This window comes from Acanthochromis polyacanthus, chromosome 9 (genome assembly GCF_021347895.1).
Source record: "Acanthochromis polyacanthus isolate Apoly-LR-REF ecotype Palm Island chromosome 9, KAUST_Apoly_ChrSc, whole genome shotgun sequence".
Lineage (NCBI taxonomy): Eukaryota > Metazoa > Chordata > Actinopteri > Pomacentridae > Acanthochromis > Acanthochromis polyacanthus.
Window position 1 is genome coordinate 23,052,849 of NC_067121.1, and position 21,343 is coordinate 23,074,191.

The window sequence follows — 21,343 nt, forward strand, 5'->3', positions numbered from 1 at the left end:
TCCCTGGTGTGAACTGTATAGAGGCTCAGTGGTGAGGAAAACCACCCTCAGGAGCCCTCACATCCCCTCCACCACTCCTTCACGCTGCTGCCATCAGGGAGACGCTGCAGAACCCCACTGGCCAGGAAAAACATCTACAAAAAACCTTTCTCTGCAATAGCTGCTCTTAGTAACACAAAATAGACTGTACTGCGTTTCTAGTGCTTTAACTTATTTCATGTGCTTTACTTGCTTTTATTTATTGTACTATTTTGGATGTGTGAGGGGGTTTTCAATGTTTTTAGACTTACAGCTGTGACAAAAGACGAATTTCTGTTTTTACTTGGAACGGACGATAAAATTATCTATCCATCTATTACGATGTGCTTGGGATCTCTACCTCAGTGATGATAGCCCTGTGCTGCCGGATCCTGCGGTATTCGTCCTCGAGCCCGACATTGTGAAGCAGTGACAGTGACAAGGGCTTTCCGTCACGGCACAGGATGGCCTGGCACTTGCCCACGTTAGCAGCTGTGAGGGTGAAGCAGCCGCCAGGATCGGTGGGGTCGTGGCGAATGTGACACAGAGCCGCCGAGCCACCCAGCTTCTGTCCTGCAGTTCCAAGTTTCCTGCAGGGGCAGAAGAATGAAGATGCAGCAAGATGGAGGTTGATTTTGCACATTAGAGTTCTTGTTACAAGGATTTGAAATTTGCAGCGTGTAATAAATGTTTTGTACAAAAACAGAATGGCAGATTAGAGGAGGAAAAAGCACACAGGAAAAAATGCCCCCCTCAAAACAAGAAAAAAAACGTATTTCAAGGAACTTTTACCATTAAATGAGTTGAAAAATCTGCCAATAGAGCAAGTGAAAAATGTACTGGTAAGATTTCTTGAAATAAGATATGATATTTAGAATATTGAGATCTTAAAATTAGCTGGGAAAATTTATTTTAAGCTATATTTTACCAGGATTGTCAACCTTAGGCGTCTTAAAATAAGCTAAATATGTTTAAAAAAATAGTAGTTTTTCACTAAAAAATAGATTTTTGCTTTCATGTAACCTCCTAATTTGAGCTGTATTAACCCTCCTGTTGTCTTCATTCATGGGCACCAAAAAAATATTGTTTCCTTGTCTGAAAAAAAAAATTAACAACAAAAAATTCCACAAATTTCTGATAATTTGCAAAACCTTCAGGAAGAAAACTCCAATAATTCCTTAAAGGTTTCCAGTAAAAGTTTTATTTTTAAAAATCCCACAAATTTGATAACAATGAGTAAAAATCTTCCCCAAAAAAATCCTAAAAATGTCTAAAATGATTACATATATATCAGTAAATCTTCCAATATTTTCTTTAAGAACATTCCCAAAAAAATCAACCAAAATCCAGCGAAATTGGCTGGATTTTGTTTGATTTTTTTGTGAATGTTCTTAAAGAAACATTTTTTTCCCACCAAAAAATTTCCCAAAAATGTTCAAAATGTGGACATCAGAAGTTTCATTGTGAAAATCTATATTTTTCAACATTTTCAAACTTTAAAACGGATCAATTTGACACTCATTACGACACGAGGGTTAAACTTATTTTGAGGTTTCTTGTAAAATGCAACTCAAAAAAGATTATTTCCAGATTGTTTGACTTAACAAGATATTTAAGATACATTGTCTTAAAACAAGTCCCTCTATCTTACTGAAATGTCACTTGTTAAGTGAATTTATCTCAAATCGAGCGGGATGAGACATTTTAACTAAAAAAATAAGACAAATAGACTTGGTGAGATTTTGAGTTTCTGCAGTGCATAAATATGTGTTTTGAAGTCTGCCGTGTACCTTTGCATGACGAGGAAGGTGTTGGTCATGTAGTCCTCTTCGCTCTTGGTTTTGTGTAGTTCTTCAGCCAGCACATCGTTCATTGTGCACTGCAAGAGGTAGGGCACTTCCACATTTCTGTCTCCGTCAAACACGCCATACAGAGCTTCACGACTCCCACAGAAACTGTTCACTGAAAGGGCCGCAACACAGAGTCTGAAACGAGAGAGGAATGTGCTCTGTGAGGAAACAATGAAGGCGTCAAAACCCTGCTAACTCCTCTGTTCACATATTGATTGTGTTCTTCCACACACCAATAACCAAGGAAACAATGCATTCTATGATTCAGCTGACTGAGCAGCAAAACCTCTGTCATCATCTCATCAAGCATCACCTACAAATATGAAAATGTGCACAGAATATGCGCCGTTGCTCAAATCTTTTCTTCGGCACGCACATTTAATTGATTTGGCAAATTAGCCCACAGAGCGGTGCTTTGGCATGTGAAGGTGCACGATTCCTGCTTTCAACAAGCACTGCTTTAAAATTTCCTTCATTAGAGTCATGTGGAGTTCACAAAGTGTGGCCTCAAGAGGTTCTGATTAGTGAGGCTTCAATGGATGAGTGCGACGGTCGTGGTTGTTTCATCATTGACTGAATTCTACTTACTTGTTCTTGACGCCCGAGGCCTCTGTGTAACCATGACTCCACACAGCAGGCCCTCCAGATGCCTCATTCGAAGAAAAGGTTGGAGGCGGATCAATACGGAAACAGCGAATGTTACTGGAAAACAAGAAAAAGATCAATTTCACTGTATTGTGCTGAAGCATCAAGACAAAAAATAAAACCACTGAGTGTTGCATTCTTATTTCCAAATCACATAGATATACATTAAATCAATGTGTGTATAAAATAAACTAAATCAGATGCGCAAACTCAGACTGAAGTGCAACTTGTAGTCTCACTGACAGAATAACAAAAGACCTTCAGGATAAGAACGACATACTTAAGCTGCTCGAGGGTCTTGTGGTCCAGGTTGAGACGAGGGTTTCCAGTGAGGTCCAGCTCCTGAAGCTTTGGAGGCAGATTTTCCGGCAGAGTAATCTCACTCAGCTCATTACAGCTCAGATCCACGCACTGACAACAGAAGACAAGATGTCAATACTCACGCAAATTCACATTCGGTGAAAGCTTAGGGGCTCGTACATGAGGTGTGTTGTTGCTGCTGGCTTACTTTCATCTCCATCAGCTGCATGACCTCAGGAAAGACCTCAATAGCATTAGAGTGGGCGATGAGTGTATGCATGCGCCGGCAGTTCATAATGGTGGTGGGGACGGTCTTCAGCATGTTTCCGCTCAGGTCCACCTCTTCCAGCTCCTCCAGCTTGGCCATTTTACTGAAGGGAAAGCAGTAGGTGAGCTTGTGTGTGTAAAATAGTGTTGAATTGCCTAATTGGTTAGTTAGAAACAATTAGCTTATTGATGGCAGCTGTTTCGGTCATAAAACCCTCGCCTTGCTTGTCTGTTGTGCAGCGGCTCAGCGGAAGCTTCCATGTTCGACAAGATTGACTCTGAAGATTTTCCACTTAAACAATAAAGTTTTACAAAAACAAGGATAGAATCTTCTCATGCTGTAAAGCAATGAAGTCGGACCTGAAAACAAGTTTTCTTATCTCTGATTTTCCACACAGCTGTTGCATTGCCCAATTCAGTGTATAAACCACAGGCTGTAAAACCAGTTTGAGTCGACCAGATAAACTAAACTTTGTTGCAGCTTGTGGATGTTTGTTTTTAAGCCCTGACTGCAAGTAAAGAGCTGTCTTGTAGCAGTTATTTTATCCAGTTTAAGCCTGAGTGTACTCAACTTACTTTGGGGGTCCATTTTGTAAAATAAAAACAGTTAGGAATCACTGATTTGTTATTTGTCGAGGAAACACTGGCAAACATTCACTGATTCCACCTTCTTAAATGTTTTCTCGACTGTAAATTGAATCTCTTTGAGTTTTGGTTTTGATTGTGATGGGATTTGTTCATCACTATCACAAAAATTTACAACAAAATACTACATATTGGTTAGTTGGAGACATAGTGTAAAATATGAGTCAGAAGAGAGAAGATTTCAGTTCTTTACCTGGCAGGGAAAGTCTGCAGATGGTTGTAGGCCATGTGCAAAACTCGCAGGTGTGTGTGGCCTGTTAGCATGGGCACACACTTGTCTGTCAACCGATTATTGGTCAAGTAGAGCTCCTGCAGGATGCTGTGGCTTTCCTCTGATAGAGTGGATGGTGGCAGGTGCTCCAGCTTGTTGGCCGATGCATTTACGCATCGTAAGCTGAAAGCAAAAATTGAAAGTACAAACTCATTTTTGTTCTCCTTCAGACTGGGACATAAAAAATTGAGATGAATCATTTTAATTCCAAACATCAACATGACATCTCTGACCCCACCATTAAAATATCTCCCTCTTGTATTTTATTTGCCCGTCATCCTTGCCCTTGGTCATCTTGTCCTTGGTTAAAAATTCCTATTCCTAATTTCTGTCCTTCATCTTCATATACCTGCATTTTGCATACACTTAATCTTCTTGTCAGATGCTGGATGCATATTAGTAAGAAGAAAAAAAAAAGTCCCCTCCAGCTAATGATTAATGTTACCTGTCAGATTTGAGGAACAGGTTGCACGGCAGCTCCACCAGTTGATTGTGCTGTACATCTAAAACCTCCAGCAGAGGGCGCTCCACTCTTTCAGGCAGCCTCTGCAACTGGTTATGTCCTGCACTCAGCTTCCTCAGACTGTTGCTGCATAACAACCTGCAGCACATATACAGATGGTTGGGTCAGTGCTAGAACATGAAAGATAAACAGCTAGACTATTATGAAACTGCAGAGATAGAGACAGAGAGACAGATAGATAGATGTTGGTGAACAGGTGACGCATAATTTATTTTTTTTTCAAACACTGGCTCACGACTGAGGAGACTGTAACTGAGGAAGGCTGAAACAGTAATGGAAATGAGGATAGTGCAGGAGGAGGACGGGGGTGTGGATGAGGATGGAAAATCAGAAAATAGCAGCGCCTCTAGTGGAGCCTGCAGCTGAAATTCATCATTCTGACACTTATTGGGTAAAAAATAAATCTGCAGACAATGAGGGGTACCAAGAGGTAGAGGTAGACAGAGAGAGAGGGAGAAAGGGGAAAGGAAGGGATGCAGAGGGAGCAAAGCTGACAGAGTCGATGCGAGACACCGAGAAGGGGAAGATGTGCATTTGAACTGACCTTCTAAAAGGCTATATAAAGAGGAAGGGAATGCACGAAGGCTGCGGACGTTACAGGGTATCTGTGTGATTTATGGCGCTCTATGGGGGATAGATGGCTGGCTGACAAAGAGCAGGGAAAATAATGCAGCATTGTACTCCATTTACGGGCTTACAGACACATTTGCTGTGAGAGAGAGAGACTCACCGTGCTGGGAGCTCACTGATGAGGTTGTGGCTCACGTCCAAAACTTCCAGCTTCTTCGCTTCACACAGCCAGTCTGGCAAGGACTCCATATGGTTCCTACAGGAGAAGAAGGGGTGATGATGATAAATTATGTGTAATTTGACATGTTCGGTACTGAAATACTATATGGATGCTGCTTCAGATTTGATAGAAAACTGGCTTTTTTCCCCACTTTTTTGTAATATTTTAGGCTTAGTTTACCGGATAACTGACGTCTGAGCTTTGGAAATGCAATATAATCTTAGGTGTGATACTCACTCAAAGTGTTAAAACAATTCAGTACAGTACTCCTTCAGTGCATTTTTATTGCCAATAACAAGGTAAGTACGAAGACTTTATGTCATTTACAATCAAACCTTGTATCAACCTTGTACGGTTAAAGAATGACAGCTTGCTAAGTTGATATTCCAGCACACTTGAAAAGATCCTTTTACTGTGTAGCTCCCTTATGCAGTTACATGATCTTCAAAGCATCACTTACACCGAACAATTAGTGCTCTTGTACAGCAAAGAGGATGTACTGCAAATGAGCTACACTTTTTTTTCTTTTTTTAACAGTTTTAATTAGTGTCTAATTCATTTTTTTTGTACTTTTGGATTTTTCCTCACCTTGAGATATCCATGTAACTAAGATTGGAGGGCACAGGACTGACATCCAGTTGTCGTAGCTCTGTAGGGAGAAATCCAAACACATTAACCTACAGCAAGGACAGACGCGGCCTATTACAAAGGCAGGTGGATGGAAAATGGAGGGGAGCATTTGGGAGGGGGGAGGATGTGATGACAAGTTAGAGAGGAATGATGAAGAGAGACGATGAGACTGCTGCACTGATGAGAAAAAATGAACGCATGCCGATAGCCGAGTGTAGGTTAAAGTTCGGCACGGAATAAAAAGAGTAGCATTTGTTTATTATTTATCAGAGGAGAGAGATGTAAATTGGCGACCTCAGTTTAGGAGTGCGGTAGCGAGCAAGGGAAGTGGATCTCTCTTGACTAACCAAACATGATTGCGCCTGCAGATATCTTGAGGCCATGCGTGCTAAAACTCACCGTTGCTGGAGGCGTAGATGCCCTTGAGCAAGCAACCCTTGGCCTTGAGGCCGGTGATGTGGTTCCTCTCACAGTGAAGCACCTCCAGCCGGGGAAAGACCGAAGCATCCAGGTCTGTCAGCCTGTTATCCCTCACGTCCAGCTGGGTCACGTGCCTCAGCAGGTCAGGCTCATCTGGCACCATGATGGAGATCTTATTCAACCTGACAGAGGAGGCAGGGAGGAGACAAGGGTTCATCTCCAATTGGATGAGGTTGAATTGCTCAGGCTGTGGCCTTTTTTGTAAAGAAGGGAACATGCCTTGGGTGATTGCTGATATATTGTGCAGTTTCATTGGTGTGTTTCATACACTGTTGTTGTTGATGAAAAGAGGAAGCAGGGACAAGTTAATGGGTTCGATTTGTAACACGAAATGTGAATTTGTTGCATCGTAAATGACGACCCATATTTGATTATTATTGTCTACTGCTAATATCTGTATTGTCTATGTGTTTGTGTTATTCTACTCTATAAACAAACTACAGCATTTGGTTTTCATCATATTCAAACCAAAGCAACAAATAGTTGCTTAATTGGCTCTGCCCTGCTTGAATGATAGACAGCCCTCTACTCTAAAAATCCAGTGATAATTTTCTTCAAATTGCTTTTTGTCCAAAACTCAAAAAAGCTGATTTTAAAATGACAAAAAGCAGGCAATCCAAGAACAGATGTCTGACACATGACTATCGACTCATTACTAACTTTCTAGCACATTTTTAGGAAACAAAAGTTTCTAAATCCAAAAAAAATCTCATCAGAGATATCAAGAGATCATCGTCTAAAGACGTGAGAAAAATAATACACAAATTTACAAGCCCTGTTTAAACAAAGCCAGAAGGAGTGAAGCATTAACAGAAAAATAGTGCAAGTCACTGCAGCTCAGTGCTTTTCTAGACAACTGGGAGACACCTGAAGGAGCCACTGCGAGCAAATGATTTCTTGACTCCGTGCTGTCTGACTGTCTGCTTGTGTTGCTGGCTTCGTCCTTTTGTTTTTGTTTCTGTCATTAGTGGGATAACATGTGTCATTGAGTGCAGTACTTGGGACACGCATGACTGGGGGCTCAAAGAGTTACTTGACAAAGTTACTAGAGTTCATTCATACAATCTTGAAATAATCTGCTGTCATTCTCGTACCTCAGATCGATGTGTTTGACATGAAGCAGTCTGAAATTCTGCAGGGTGAGTGTTTCCAGGTGGTTTCCGGCCATGCACAGCTTCTCCATGGAGGACAACCGCTCCAGCACCTGGGGTACGTGGTTGAACTGGTTGAAGGAAAGTCCCATGTAGCTCAGCCTCTGGAGCGATCCCAGCTCGTCGGGCAGGTCATTTAAACTGTTTCCATCTAACAGGAACGTCTGTAAACTGAGAGAGCAGCATAAGTTTAGACGAATAACTTCATCTGTGACAGAGATAATAGGAAAGATGGCATTTTAATGAGGAATTATTCGTATTTTGATTAACAGTGTAGCAACAGTGACTTGTTTAACAATTTCTGCAATCATAACCAGTAAAGTTAACATCCAGCAGATGGCAGTAGCAGCATAAATGCCCTACTGGCCACTTGAGGAATTTACAGGCATACCAGATCATTCCCGCAGATCAACTTCTCATCTTTCTCTGTTTCAACCACCATACCTGCATGTTCAGTATAAATTAGGTTTGGAGTTGAAGCACATGCACAATCCAAATTATCGGCTGTGACCCAGATACTAAATGACTCCCTTAATCCCTATTGTCAGAGTGGAATAAAATGGACTAAATAATGCATGGATTTTCAAGTTCAAGACTCTGACAGTGATTTAGAAAAGACTTTAGATCTAGTAAATATTTCTGACACTCCTCTAAAGAGTGAGTAATAGGGCTTTTCCACAGGAAAGGGGGCTGGAGCTGGAGCTTGACCAAAACCTACAGTCTTCTGAGCATTCCCATGAGAAAAAAAATGGTATTCAGCCAGAAAAATCAGCTATGTTCCATCTTTTTGAAAGTGTTGGCCTAGAATTCAGAAACATGCAATCTTTTTGGAGGCAGGGTAACACTATCATCTCAAGCAAACTGGATATCGTCTCTCAGCCACCAGGACCGAGTGACAATTCATTTCAAAATGTAATTCAGCGGTCCATCGAAAAGCCTCAATGTTTTGCTGCCAATACAACCCCCAGGAGGAAATGCCAACTATGTGCAAAGAAACCTAAAGGTGTGCACCAGAATACAGAAGGAGATGGTCAAAACTGAACTCTCCACAACAACACATCATCTCAGTAACAAGGCAAAAAAGATTACAAAAGACAACAGAAATACAAAACAGTTAAAGAGTGGATTAAAAAAAACACAACACACACACACCAGGAGCAGTCCATGATCAAGGCAAAATGGCACTAGCAAGCACCGCAGTTATGATGTAGTTGTTATGACATGTGACAGTTGCTAGGTAACTTGCACATTTGGCTATGTAAACTTTTAATACCGAACAGGCAAAAACGCGGTTGGCTTGTGAAAATGTTGACTGGTTGCCAAGCTCTGGGATGGCACTGATGCAAGCAAACATCAGCCTATATCAGCAGGAAAGATCCGGGACGGTAAGTGTAAATGTTGGGTAATTACCAGTCTCAAGCAGTCAGTAGTAGAAAAACAAAAGGTAATACCAAAACTAAATCAATAGTAAAGTAGTGTTAAAAAGAAAAATGACTTGTGAACTGTAGATCAGGTATATAGAGTCTCTGACTTTACTACTGATTTATTTTATTCATACGACACGAATGCCCTTTTCTGAGACTGGCATAAAGATTGCTATCATTTCTTCTGCGTCATCAGTAAGTTCCTCTTTTTTGCTTACTTGGTCATGGCTCCCACAGAGCTGGGGACGGAGGCCAGGTAGTTACAGCTGAGGTTGACCTCCGTCAGGGTGGGGATTTCACAGATCGCCAGGGGGAACTGGCCAAGGTGATTGTTGGACAGGTTGAGACTCCGTAGACGAGAAAACCTGGAGACAGAGGACAACGTGATTAATTAGAAGAGAAGAGAAGAGAAGAGAAGAGAAGAGAAGAGAAGAGAAGAGAAGAGAAGAGAAGAGAAGAGAAGAGAAGAGAAGAGAAGAGAAGAGAAGAGAAGAGAAGAGAAGAGAAGAGAAGGAGGGGGTAGTTGTGTCTTGTCAACATTAATATTGCACGAAGAGTATAACATTTCATAAATATATTCATGGGTAATGTAGCAAAGTGTAGCTTACACAGAATTTTTCAGCTGAAAAAACACAGTTCGATCGAACACACCCATAAAAGTACGGCTAAACTTTCACATTCGATTGTTGAGCAAACAAGTGTGGCAGAGACGTCTGTGTTGTTCATTTAAACACCAGTGACTAGTGGCATTCAGTATGCTGTCCCATGGCAGACAGGTGACCTTCACAGGGGTTAGACCCCGAGGGAGGAGGGAGCCAAGGGAACAAAGTGAAGCAGGGGGAATGACTCCCTCTGTCTTTATCCGTCTGCACACATACAGACGTGCACACGCAACCTGCTATCACCTATCACAGCGAGAGCAGCCGGAGATGAGCAGCGCGCCATATTAGCACGGCACTCTGGAGCAGCTGCTAACGCTGGCACTTGATTTTCCACGCTATGTACACACACAGGTTACGCACACTTTCTCACAGTATATCATGATGATGGAGGGAAAAAGGCAAACGAGGTGTCAAGGCTATTGATTAGGGTGGCTGAGCAATTCTAGCTGAGGGTGACTCCTGCAGGCAGTGGGTGGGCTGTATGTGGGAAAATGTCATTCCACTATTAAATCAACCTTTGCAATCTGCTGAGTAATGCTCACACCCCCTCCTCAGACTTTCAGTGTCTGTGTCATGCTCTGTCTGTCCTAGCATGTTATTCTGTTTTCTTCTTACACCTTTCCTAGTATATTTAAAGCAACACTACTCACTGTATAATCAGTGGAAAAACCGCAAGCAAAAGGAGAATTATCTACCAAATAAGCAGCTGTCAGTAGTTTTGTTCCTTTTTCTTATTTTAGCTTATTGTTTGAGTTTTCCGCCACAAAAAATCCACACCCATTAGCTAATCTCACACTGTGTTTTCTTTCACCGACACAGCCCTGATTAATGTTCATTCCCTGTCCACCAAATGTCAGAAAGACAAAGCGGGAGAATACCAGATATTTTTCTGGGAAGTTACTGGAGGACGAAATAGAGCTGAAAGTCGTAAACACTCGAGTTATAGTCATCAGATGGAGTGATAAACAGCTCTAATGAAGGTTGACAATGATAATAATGGTCATAGTAAGTTAGTTTTATGCTATTAGCTTGCTCAAGTCCCCCTTCCCAAGTGGGCACAAAAAATCTGATTTAAACAATATTTGTTTTACAATTTTTTTCAACGAGTACAGCTCATTGTTTCAAGGATCAAGCTAACGGCTCTACTATCATTAGCTTCATTTATAGGCTTTGTGAGCAGCCGCTATCCTTTAGCTAAAGCTGTTACAAACCTGTCTGAAATGCAACTGCAGATAGACAAATTACACATTCATCACATCAGAGCACTGATCAGCTAAAAAACTGAATATCATTCTCATGAATTGCTGAAGAGCAAACAAGCGGTAATAAAGGTAGAGTGGATATCAGATTTATATTCATTAGGTAAACACAGATACACCTCTAAATAGATGTTAATGTTGCTCCATGTCTGCTGAATGTGTACATAAACACCACCATAATGACTTGATAAGGTGTAAATATGATAATATTGTGATTCTTCAGCTGCCCCCAATTGGCTTAAAAATCAATTAATGTAACTTCAGTGCTTTAACTTGACCTTAAATGACCTCTTTCATGCTGAAATTTGTCTTTCTGCCCCTCTTCTGTCTTTCCCCTTGTTCCCATGGCCTTCATTTCCACAACTTTTATGTCCTTCATAACTTGTTAAGCTATCATACATATGTAAAGAAACAGGCCAAAGGTTCAATTGCATGCATGGAACATCAGGCATTCCCCTCAGTGAGTAGTGACCTCTGTCTCAAAGAGAGATGCATGCTGGGAAGGCAGTCCCGTGCCAGAGGAAAGAGCTGGTATCCCAGACAACTGATTATGCATATCTGATTGGCACATCACCCACCAGTTAGTATTTGGCCACAGAGAAAAGGGAGAGAAGGGGAGAGGCATGTGGCAGGTTCACACATTCCATTGCTCTTGGAAAAATACTACACACTCTGACCCCATGTTAGATGTCAGAGAGAGCCGGTGTTTATACTGAAACACAAACAGACTCTCACACAACAGTCCACACCAAAACACATACACCCACATTCACAGAGGCTGCATACAGAGTGTTATTGTTCTGGACTCTAGCTCTTTTGACTTCAGTCTCTCAAGGGAAAGCCAGTATTCAAGCAACTCTGCTGCATGTTTCTGTCAAAACCCCTCTATTTTCAGCTAACTATTCATCTCTTTCTCATTATTGACCTCTTTTTCTATCATGCTGGGTCAAATGCGGATGAGCCTACTTAGGTTTGGCAAAGCTCGGTAGATGTTATCTCACTTGACCAGCAGGGGAGCTGTGCATCATTCACTCAGATTTAAATAAACTACTTACTTCCCTCACATCATCTTCTCTTTACACCAGTCATTATCCCAGGGATTAAAAAATAAAGATGATTCCAAAAAAAAAGAAGGCTGTGGTGCAGAATCAAAACATCCTGACCTGATTCATTCACAATTTTCAATCAGGGAGACTCAAAGCATACATGATGGTGCATACACAGTCACTTACACAAAGACCCAGATTCCTATAATGCAGCTTTCTTAAATTAAGAAAAAAACATACAAATGCCATACTGTATCAAGACTTTGTATGCACTGACCCCAAATCTGTAGCCTGCAGCCACTATTGCATACAAGCAAGCATCTCTCCCTCTCCTCCACACAGACACTCCATTCTGCACGCACAGCTAACACATACTCAGTCATCAGATTCACACAATTCACTCCGTTAAATGGTAGGACTCTTCTGGCAGTAATCTTCACAAAGAGACGCTGTGACAGGCGCGCAAGTGTACCAGCGTGTACAGGAATCCAAGCACATGCGTGCACGCACACATGAACACGCATATATCTTGGCTGTGGTCTTTAATCTGGGACCATGATAAGCATGCAGCAGATGGTGCCCACAGAGAGAAAGAGTGAGAGAGGCCAGGCACACTAAAAGCTTCCCTGCAGACACATCTACCCTTCTGGGCTCTGGGCTCATTTGACTTAGCCTGGTACAGGCCTGGCTAGCCTCTTTGGTCTCAGTGTGCCAATGGCCCCAGTCCGAGACTGTTCAGGTCGATGGCTTGCAAATTGCAGGCGAAAGCTAAAGAGGCCCAAACCGTGACCTGCTGTTTGCAGTGAAGCCTAACTACTGTGTTGGTGTCTAACCGCTCAGCTCATTGTACAACAACCCATCCCAGTTCTCATTGTGGCTAAGTTATGCTAAGCTTTTATAAACATTTTCCTGCATCAAGTTTCACCTTGCCCTAACTAGTCCATCCAAACCATCCTGGACTCTCAAGCCTGTCCTTCCTTTTATTATCTTTCACTCCTTCCTGCCACATCCCGTCTTTATAAATCAGCCTCAGGTGCGTTTATTGTAGATTTATGCAGGCATTGTACCTCTGCAGCTGCTGCAAGCGCTGGTCTGCAGGCAGAAAGTTGTGTTTGAGGTTGAGGTGGGTGAGGTCGTGGCTGTAGAAGAGGTTGGGAGGAAGATGCTCCAGACTGCAGCAGGACAGATCTACCGAGTTGATTCTCTGGGACACCATCTAGATGGAGGTAGGAGAAGAAAGTGATAAGAGAAGACAGAGAGAGACAGAAAGGAGAGCGTGGAGCTAAACAAGGATTACTTCAACCGCACAGGTCTTTACTGGTTTACTGTTTGTGTTTGTAGCATGCAGCTAGAGGGTCAAATGTCATTCAGTGGCAATCTCCTTAGGATTAGTGAGTCACAAGAAGTTGAGGGAAAGCCCAACAGGTTAGTGACTTAGCATCACACATTACAACATTGTGTAATTGAGTTAAGTGCAGGTGCACTGAGCAGTGAGCCTGTGATCATTTGATAGTCAAATTCACAGAAACATCGAAGCCGAAATCTAAAACGATATGGCAGCATACACGTCTGCCTCATCTCAAAGGAGAAAATCTACAGTCTGAAGTGGAGCCTTTCACAGTGAAGTTAGCTAGAGGCTCAACAGTCGTCACTGCAGCACGTGCTGCTTCTATCCAGGCTTCTATTCTGAGTGGCCCTCAGGGTGCTGGTGACATGCATGTCCCTGTTAATATTTAGAAAAGAGGTTTTCTGGCTATGGCCTACTTGAGTTCAAATGAGAGAAAGGAGAGAGAGCCATGAGTGGTGTTTATGTGTGAGTGCACCCAGAGACTCTTGGGTTATACAATACAGATTGGACAGCAGTGAAATATGTGCAGTTTTCAGTCCACCCAGCTCATATGGCAGTGGGATTGCAGTGGGTATAGGGCAGTTGTGCATGTTCTAATATGCTATGCAGCTGACCCGCAAGCAGTGCCCGTGGAGAATATGCTTCTGCTCTCCTGTTCTGTCCATAACTCTCATGCACACACTGTACCTTGGCAGCGTGTCTGTGCCAGCGCAGGTGCTCCGTGAAGCTGTCAAAACTGACGTAGTAGGTTTGACTCTGAGGCCCTGCCGAGCTGAAGGCCAAACAGTGATTGTGCTTCTTCACCTCCTCCACCTGCAGCCAGACACACACAAGAGTGACATTATATTACTGATATCGCTGATCCTGCTCTGAATATAAATGATAACCCCACGCCTATAGAATCAGAAAGGAAGAGGATATGAAAACGGAGAGGAAAAGCTGACACACAGACGTCTCCATAGACGGGTTCATATTCGAAAAGATTGCTGTTGAAGGAAATAAGATATGAATTAAGCCAAGCAGAAGCACACTAAAAAAACTATACAAGGCATGTGTGATCATATAACACACACATGTGCATGACATGAGCAACAATAAATGTATGTGAAGTTGCTTTCTGGACACGCAAAGTCACAAACACTCTGAAGCTACTTTGTGAATGAATGCCTGACTAGTTTTGTGTTTAAACAGAATACTAGCACGCACTTAGACAAACACATGCAGAGACACTGAATGGAAGAATGCTTGACTAGAGGTCATTTGCTGTGTGAAATGTTTAGAAACTGGGTGTGGTGCGGAATGGAGTGTCCTTTGTGTCAGGGCAGACAAGTAGATAAGGCTTTTCTGAAAAGCCCTTCAAGCTTATGTCGCAGATACACACATAAAGCAAACAGATAAAGGTCATTTTAAAGAAGGCGATTTGAAAAAGCGAGGACAGCATGAGGGTACTGTTGCAGTGCATTACACTGAACATTAAAGCATGTCTTGACTTCACATTAGAAGTGGACAAGACATATATGCAGAATGCTGAAAATATTTAGAGTTTGAAAGACCATTTGCGATTGACCTTGAGCTACAATGAACAAAGCAGTGCTGGATGTCAAAGGAAAAGACAAACTGTTGTTTAAGGTGACATGTATTCAAGGGCGAACAGAAAGCAGTTTGCAGAGGGCAATGACATTGTCTTTTTCAGGTCAGTCTCTGATGACATGGCATTATGGGTTTATGATCTAAAACGGGAATCATATAACGTCTCCATAAAAGACTAGGAAGAGGGAAGTTCTGGTGGGACTTTTACATACTTTTCCTCCAATGAGCGGCAGGATGTGCATCTTCCCAGTCTGGCTCTCCTTGACAGAGGAGACGATGAGGCAGGTGCCGCACAGGATGACCTGCCGTCTGGTCCAGCGGTTGACTGGCAGCTGGAGCTTCCCTTTACGAACGTTGTAGGTCCCGGACAGCTGGACCCGCTCTGAGCTCTCGATGCTTTGCGGCTTCCCTGGAAGAAAAAAGGAGAGATTTTGTGGAGTGAGCACTGTGGAGGCGATCTAGACATAAGTTAGTGAAGGACTACAGCCAGGCTATATTTAGTGGTTCATGCTAAAAGCCACCAGTGATCTTATTTGCTACTTAGACCTAAACACAAAACTGATGAGAGTGCTTGAAGAAAAGTCAGGAGACTGCCAAAGTGATTGCAATTCATTTTGAGGGGGACATGATTATGGCAACCAAATTCGATGACCTTTCAGTAGCTCAAATTTCCAGAGAAACCACAAATGTAAAAAATTAGCTGGTGGTGCTCAGTGAGATATCAAAGGTTCACCAAAATCATTAAGAGCCATCTCAGTCTGGACAAAATACATACATCTGAACCATATGAATCTACTAAACAATTGTTAAAACACTTTGGACAGGAGCTTTGGACCAACCAGCATCGTCATTCTCATAGCTATCCTGACATCCTAATATCTATGTGACCGTCCCTACAGAGCTCTGACCACCATATCATCACAATGCAGTGTTAGCATAAGGTCTTAATACATTCAGCACAAATGTGAGCCACTAATGTCCTGCTTTACACATGGAATCCAACAGTAGAGCTTTGCATTCAGTGGAGTGCAGTCTACATTACTAGGGTCTCAAATTAATTGCAGGTGTACCTCCTGTAAATTATTCACTTAAAATTTCTGAGCTATATTTCTTTCATTTTACCCATCTGTCTGCCTTTACTCCATGTCTGGTTCTTTCACTTCACTTCCAGCCTGCCAAACCTGACAGTCAGGCTGCTTATCAGGCGTTCTGTCAGCCAGGCTGTGTTATCGTTCTGTCTAAACATCCACCTGCTTTCTGTCTACCTCCACCTCCGCAAAAACCTCCCTGGGCTGGCATGTGCTGCCCTCCCCCCCTCAGTCCTTTCTTTTCTATCTGTCCGGCTGCCTGGCTTTTCGATTTCTCTGTTCTATCTGTGGTTTTTATGTTCTGTGCTCGCAGCATTCTTTAACCTCATTGTTTTTTCTTTCGACCAAAAGATTCATGGTGTGGTCTGCAGAGTTTTCCTCTCCAAGCGACAGATGGTCAAAGAAAACGTCTTTCGTCCTGTGGCCTGCTGTAAAGTAGCTGCATCTTTCTTACACCGTCTCCTTCCCACATGTTTCACTTCAGTCTAAACAGAGAGTGAAGCTGGGGTTTGTGTGGTGGGGGTTGGTGGAAGAAGAAGTAGTCAGTAGGGTAAGCAAGTGTGAACTTGCTCTCGCTCTCGCGGCTTTAAATAATTTAGGTTCGCATGCCGACTGTAAAGCTGATGCAGCACAGTAGTGTACTGCACACTGCTTTCATACAACACAGGAGGATTTCTGCTCCTATATGAGCTGATGTGGATATACCTGAGGTCATCACAACGGACAGCATAAGATTGTCTAACATACAGCTGAATTCTCCTTGCCCAAGATGCAGAGTTTTGTGCAATCCTTGGATAATTCCTAATTTAAATTAGCAGCACAACTGAGCCCTAACTTCTCATCAGCGTTACAAACTAGTCTTGTATTCACAGCAGAATCAATACCCTGGTTTGTAAAAGGAAATTTGCTTTGACAAAACGCAGAGTACGTAACACAAAACACGATTGTTAAATGTTGATTTATCATGCTTGAGCTACTGAGGGGATACAGGGGAGCACAAGCCTCTGAGCAAGTACATAAAGAGTAGAGATGCAGTCGTCTTACTGTTTAATGCAACACTGGTTGACAGCTGATCGTAAAACCACGTTAGATTTCCATGTGAAATAGAAGTCTTTCGAAAGTACATTTGGCATATTTCGTGAAACAACCACAAAAAGTAAACACCCATTTGTGGATAAACTTAACACAACTGGGTGGTTCAGAGTAAAAATGATGTAGAGTTCATATAGTTACAGCAAGTCCTGTTCATTCTGTGCACAAAACTGGGAAAATATCTACAACATATGGCACACGGCAGCGAATCATATTATGTACATCTAAATGGCATAAAAGAACACCTTTCTTTCATAATTTCTCTCTGTGCTCTGGCAGTCAGCCTTGACTTCACAGCAGCGATTTAAAAGCTGGCAATTACAATCTGGTAAATCTGAATAAATATGTTTAAATGAGCTATCAGGAGATGAAAGACATCTGTAATATTCCAATTCCCTTTGTTCTCATGCAGTACTCACAAGTTGACGCGTAAAATACTGCTATAATCACATTTGGCATTAGATTGTCAGCACATTCACCCTAACATCTTAATAAAACACTAGTTATATTTGTTCTTTTTTATTGGCTTAATAAAATCCTCAGTGGCATCCTAAGCTAATACAGTTTAAACAGGAATCTGGCAACTTCTCTTGTCCTTCTATAGACTCGGCCCTGAAAGTTATGTTAAGAGGGCTGCAAACATTGTCTACAGAGTTTATTAAAAGGGCATCTTGGTGCTGTTAGATAATGATCGGCGCAACATAAGTGTGTCGGACACCTTGCAGCTAAAAATCAGAACGTTAACATCACTGGATGTTTTGCCTTATTTACACTGAATGCAAACTGTCGTCTCTCTGTCCCAGCTCCCCTCCTTTCCATAACGCTGCTGATCACCACATGCATTTAACTGCACTTCTGAAACAAGAGGAGCAAATGAAACTGCTGGTTTTATCTCTCTTTCTCTTTAAAGTGACACTATTGCTATCCAATTAACAGGAAATGCTATTAAATGACTGAGTATTTGCGTTACTGTGAGAAGCAAAACGTTGGCCAAACAGTGACGTTGTGCCCCAAAAAAGGTTGTGTGGGGATGGTTATAAAGTGGACAGCCCTGTCATGATGTTTTCATGTCGAGTAACAGACAAATCAAAGCCTCTCTTACAAACCAGTAAATATTGATCATATTATCGCTATTAAAAATGCAAATGCATGTCCATTCCAGTCACACTAGTATTGCTCTACTCCCAGTTTTTATATATAAGGAGCACATTTTTCCATCTATGTATATCATGTAAATTCTATTCCTGTGTCATTGCATGTTTTTGCAGTGTTGCAATGTCTAATAATCATCCCACTGCCTTTCTCATATATAAGCCTGTGCCGTGTTTCTTCTTTTTATTACAACCTCTACTACACAAAGACTGAATACAAAAAGAAAACATTCAGGTGACTTCTCCTTGCTAGAACGTCCAGGACGTCTGGCTGGCATCCAGAAAATCCACGACTTTCATTGTGGAGCTACAGTGCCTATATTAGGTGCTCACCCCTTGAAGTTACATTGCTGTTCGACATTGAATTATTAATGACAAGAATTTACACAAAAAGATTCTTTCATGTCAAAGTGAAAACAGATTTCTGCAAAGTATTGGCAAATAATTACAATCTAAAATCTAAAAAAAAAATAAGATTGCATACCTCCTTCAAGTCAGCATTGTGTTTCTGCATGTGATGGTAATAGATGTCGGCAATAGAACTAAAAGACAGTTTTTTGCATTCAATCTTATTTTCATAGTTCTATCATTCCTTTTCAATATATTTGATGCACAGCTTCATTACTGATATTAAGATAACACACCATCTTGGTGAGGCAAGTCACCACATGCCAACCACTTAATTAACTCTATTAAATCTTATTACCTCACTCTCTTATTAGGAAGTCAAAATATCCATTACATTTTGCAGAGCTGCTTCCTGATATAACTTCCACCCAGTGCACCTAGCGATGCACAAAAATAGTATTACAAGGCAGCAGAGTCCAATTCCATTTTCAGTTCAAACTAAGTGGTTTAGATAAGTGAGTTAAACCAGGAACTGAGGTTTCCGTTAGAAGAAAACATGAGGAAGGGAGAGATGAGAAGGGTTAAATAAGTAAGGGAACAAAAAAATATTATTTTTACAGGGAGACATTTACGAATGTAAAAGATTTGACATAAAATTTGAACAACTGATACATTCATGTTATTGTTTGCACTTAATATTTTCCTGATTAAAACATGTGAACTGCTATGACTATTTATGTACCTCCTTTAAACATGTATAGAAGCATGATCTGTATAAATCTTCACCACCAAATATTCATTATGCCAAGAGCTATCCACCCACCAAATGCCATCCAAATCACATGGATATGGATGGCATCTTGCACACAGACAGACAAATGGACTGGGGTAATGGAGCAGACTGGTTACCTCCTTCCCTTCCAATGTGCTGGCTGGCAGAGGTTACCAGCAGGAGCGTATTTTCATGTGTGAGCTTAGGAGGAGAGTATGTGTTGCATTAGACAAATTATTCACAAGCTTTTAGCCTCAATATGTCACATGGGCATATTCCTACTATTTTAGGCTGTTTGTTGGAGCGTGCTCTCTCCCACACAAGCATATGTGCACGCACACACACTCTTCTCCACGCTGACATCCACACACACATGCACACACACACACACTCTCCATCACAGTGACAGTGATTAACCATCTCCATATGTGCAGCCATCTAATTGCACCCCCCTCTACTCCCCTCAAACGATGATGGACCAAAAACGGCATGGGATTTTTCATAGGGAGAACAATACAGACAGCTTTGAGTGGGCTGGCTTTGTGAGAAGAGTAAGTTTGAAAGCCGCTCCTGTGCTGGATTTACAACCATCTCACATTGACGTGGGCCGACTAGATGGAGGCAAACATTTCAGTCTGGCCATGGGAATGCACATCGGAGGAAACAGGGAGATGGGTGGGACTCCCACGTGAGCATCCTGTTTACAGGGGTGGGCCAGCGAAACGCAGGATCTCTTGGTTACCCTACAGTAGGGGAAGGAAATTATAAGAGACATTTGCCATATTCCAAACGCAGGAACCTTGGGCCACCTACACTTGAAATATTTTGAGCAGCGATGATGTTAGTCATGGTGGTCAGTCATCCCATAAACTATAGGCAATGCAGAAGATCTGAATTCAAAAATAATAGTCAGGCATTGCAAGGTGGGTGTGTTCGTGTGCAGAAGTCAGTCTATTCCTAGACCCACAGTATGTAGGAGCAGGAGTACTACTGTGTGTGTGTGTGTGTGTGTGTGTGTGTGTGTGTGTGTGTGTGTGTGTGTTTGTAACTAGAGATGGTTTCCTTCCTTTTCCACAGGCTCTGGAAATAACAGTTTCCCTTCCACACTAGTTTCCAATACCCATGTGAGCGCACCCATTCTGCTCCAACACAAACAGACATACATACACACACACACACTCATACAGGATTAATGAACAAGAATCTCTCATTACTAATCTCACTTTCTTTCAATTGTGTACACTAGTTCTGCAGAACTTAAAAGCACAATCGGTGAAACACATACAAACAAAAGGGGAGACCAACCAACAACAACCACTTTGCACTATTTGATAATGATGATGAACAGAAATTACAGTGTCTGTTTGCATAAAAGTTTCCAGTAGATCTGGATTCCAACTCTTGTGCGGCTTGAACATCCGACTAACAACCTCAGAGCAAGCCGAAGCCCGCAAAAGCAAGTTATTTGAATTCATGCTACCATGAGCCCTATTTCCTGCTAATCTTATCTGTGAGAGATCTGTTGCATTTACAGGCAGGAAAACTTCAAAATGGCAAAACTACACACCCATGACATGTTTTTAGAGTACCACTATGCCAATGTATCTTACATGGTTGTACTTTCCCACAGGAAGGGGGAACTGGCCCTACGCTTTGCAAGTTCAAGTCACGACTTTCAGCCAGTGAAACACACATTACTGTATAATTCAAGAACCAACACGCAGAGGTGTAACAACTGCTTCTGACATGATGCATCTACCCCCTTCAGAATACTGATACGAATAACTGTAATATATATACAGAGAGAGATAGAGAGAATGCTTTTTCACACACACACAACCACACTGACACGAAACAAAAACAACTTCTAATTGCTCCATGTCGGTATTTCTACAACCACGCTGCAGAATTGACTCCCCGATGCTCTGCTGCTCCCGTTCTCCATCATTGTTAGCGATCAGCACCCGAGGCTAACCTCTCTTCATCCATCTCC

At 42.0% G+C, this 21,343-nt stretch overlaps 1 protein-coding gene across 1 annotated transcript in view; it reads right to left on the reverse strand.

Annotated features, from left to right (window-relative positions):
• Nucleotides 1–21,343, reverse strand: part of phlpp1 (PH domain and leucine rich repeat protein phosphatase 1) — a 44,654-nt gene that overhangs the window by 2,872 nt on the left and 20,439 nt on the right. Inside the window, exons 2-16 of the mRNA XM_022212928.2 lie at nt 15,112–15,308; nt 13,997–14,122; nt 13,029–13,177; nt 9,213–9,359; nt 7,514–7,741; nt 6,339–6,541; nt 5,898–5,958; nt 5,250–5,345; nt 4,442–4,597; nt 3,919–4,119; nt 3,022–3,184; nt 2,794–2,924; nt 2,457–2,570; nt 1,809–2,003; nt 380–608 (exon numbers count right to left, since the gene is read on the reverse strand). Of these exons, the coding sequence (XP_022068620.2) occupies nt 380–608; nt 1,809–2,003; nt 2,457–2,570; nt 2,794–2,924; nt 3,022–3,184; nt 3,919–4,119; nt 4,442–4,597; nt 5,250–5,345; nt 5,898–5,958; nt 6,339–6,541; nt 7,514–7,741; nt 9,213–9,359; nt 13,029–13,177; nt 13,997–14,122; nt 15,112–15,308 (2,396 nt within the window). The remainder of the gene's footprint in view (nt 1–379; nt 609–1,808; nt 2,004–2,456; nt 2,571–2,793; nt 2,925–3,021; nt 3,185–3,918; nt 4,120–4,441; nt 4,598–5,249; nt 5,346–5,897; nt 5,959–6,338; nt 6,542–7,513; nt 7,742–9,212; nt 9,360–13,028; nt 13,178–13,996; nt 14,123–15,111; nt 15,309–21,343) is intronic.